The 1,426-nt window shown below is 52.5% G+C and overlaps 1 protein-coding gene across 1 annotated transcript; it reads left to right on the plus strand.

Moving 5' to 3' along the window:
• Positions 1-744: 744 nt before the first annotated feature.
• Positions 745-1,170, plus strand: LOC117917524 (probable GPI-anchored adhesin-like protein PGA18). The gene has a single exon (XM_034833824.1). The coding sequence runs from the start codon at positions 745-747 to the stop codon at positions 1,168-1,170; it is 426 nt and encodes a 141-aa protein (XP_034689715.1).
• The last annotated feature ends 256 nt before the right edge of the window (positions 1,171-1,426 follow it).

Consider the following 1,426-nt stretch of genomic DNA (forward strand, 5'->3'; position numbering starts at 1 on the left):
TATGTTTTGTGGACCGAACTAACAAGGGCTCTGTCTGTGCAGGCAAAAAAAGATGGGGGCACTTAGTCGAGTGAGTGGAGAGGTCGTCATTCACCCATCTCAACAAACTGTTCAAGATCGACCAAATAGAATGGAATCACAACATACTACTCATAGAGAAAAACTTGAAAGTTATTCTTGTTGATCCAAAGTCATTTGTGATTCATGTTTTCTCCCAGCTAACACCAACGACTCTAGTGTCGGGCGAACACTTCATACTAAAAGACCTACCTTTTTACAAGGTTGCTCGGCTTGCAAACGCAGAAGCACAATAAGCTCATTTGGACACTCGAGAGAAGAAATGCTAGGAAAAGACCTTGTTCCATGCTTTTATCTCAACCTCGTGACCAGTCACACATCTTGATCGAGTGGCAGGTAGAATCCTTTGTAGATAACTTAAATATGTGACGGGATATTATAAGTGGCAGAGTGGCCTTACTGCCACGATCCACTGAGATTCAACCCTGTCACATCGATTCGTCTCTTCCCCCATACTCAACCACCCCACCATGTACACTCTCTTCCCTTTCACCAACAGTGGCCTCGAGGTTTGAACTCCTTTGGAACGCACCGAGTATGCCCCTCAACCCTTCAATATATCTATCGATCGGGATCTAGGCTCCCTCGTCGCCACGACCTTAATGTCATGTCTCAAAAACATGGCCAAGGCATGGAAACTTGGAAGCTTAACCCAAGACACATGACATGACGTGGAACATGAAAAGACACGTGACGCGTGTCTTGGCCCCTAGCTCACATGGTGCCTCAGACCCTAGCAAGCATGATGTCTCAAACCTTGGCTCAAATGGTGCCTCGAAGCTTGGCTCGCATGGTGCTTCGACCCACGATGTCTCAGCTCCTGGCTCGTATGGTGCCTCGACCCCTGGCACGCATGGTGGCTCAGCTCCGAGCTCGCATGGTGCCTTAGCCCCAAGCTCACATGGTGCCTCAGCCCCCGACACATATGGTGTCTCAACCCCGGGCTCGCATGGTCTCTCAATCCCTGGCTTGCATAGTGCCTCGGTCCCTGGCAGGCATGGTTCCTCAACCCCTGACTCGCATGGTGTCTTGGCCTCTGGCACGCATAGTGTCTCAGCCCCCGGCACGCACAGTGTCTCGACCCCCGATTAGCATGGTGCCTCGACCACTAACTAGCACACATGGTGCCTCAGTCCCTAGCTCCCATGCATGGTGCCTAGGCCCCCGACCCTCATTCATGGTGCATCGGTCCCCGACTGGCATGCATGGTGCCTCGACCCCCGACTTCCATGCATGGTGCCTCGACCCCCGACTTCCATGCATGGTGCCTCGACCCCCGACTTCCATGCATGGTGTCTCGGTCCCCGACTCGCATGGTGCCCCTAGGCTAGCAAAGACACGTGTTGTT

Source organism: Vitis riparia, chromosome 7 (genome assembly GCF_004353265.1).
Source record: "Vitis riparia cultivar Riparia Gloire de Montpellier isolate 1030 chromosome 7, EGFV_Vit.rip_1.0, whole genome shotgun sequence".
Classification (NCBI taxonomy): Eukaryota; Viridiplantae; Streptophyta; class Magnoliopsida; order Vitales; family Vitaceae; genus Vitis; species Vitis riparia.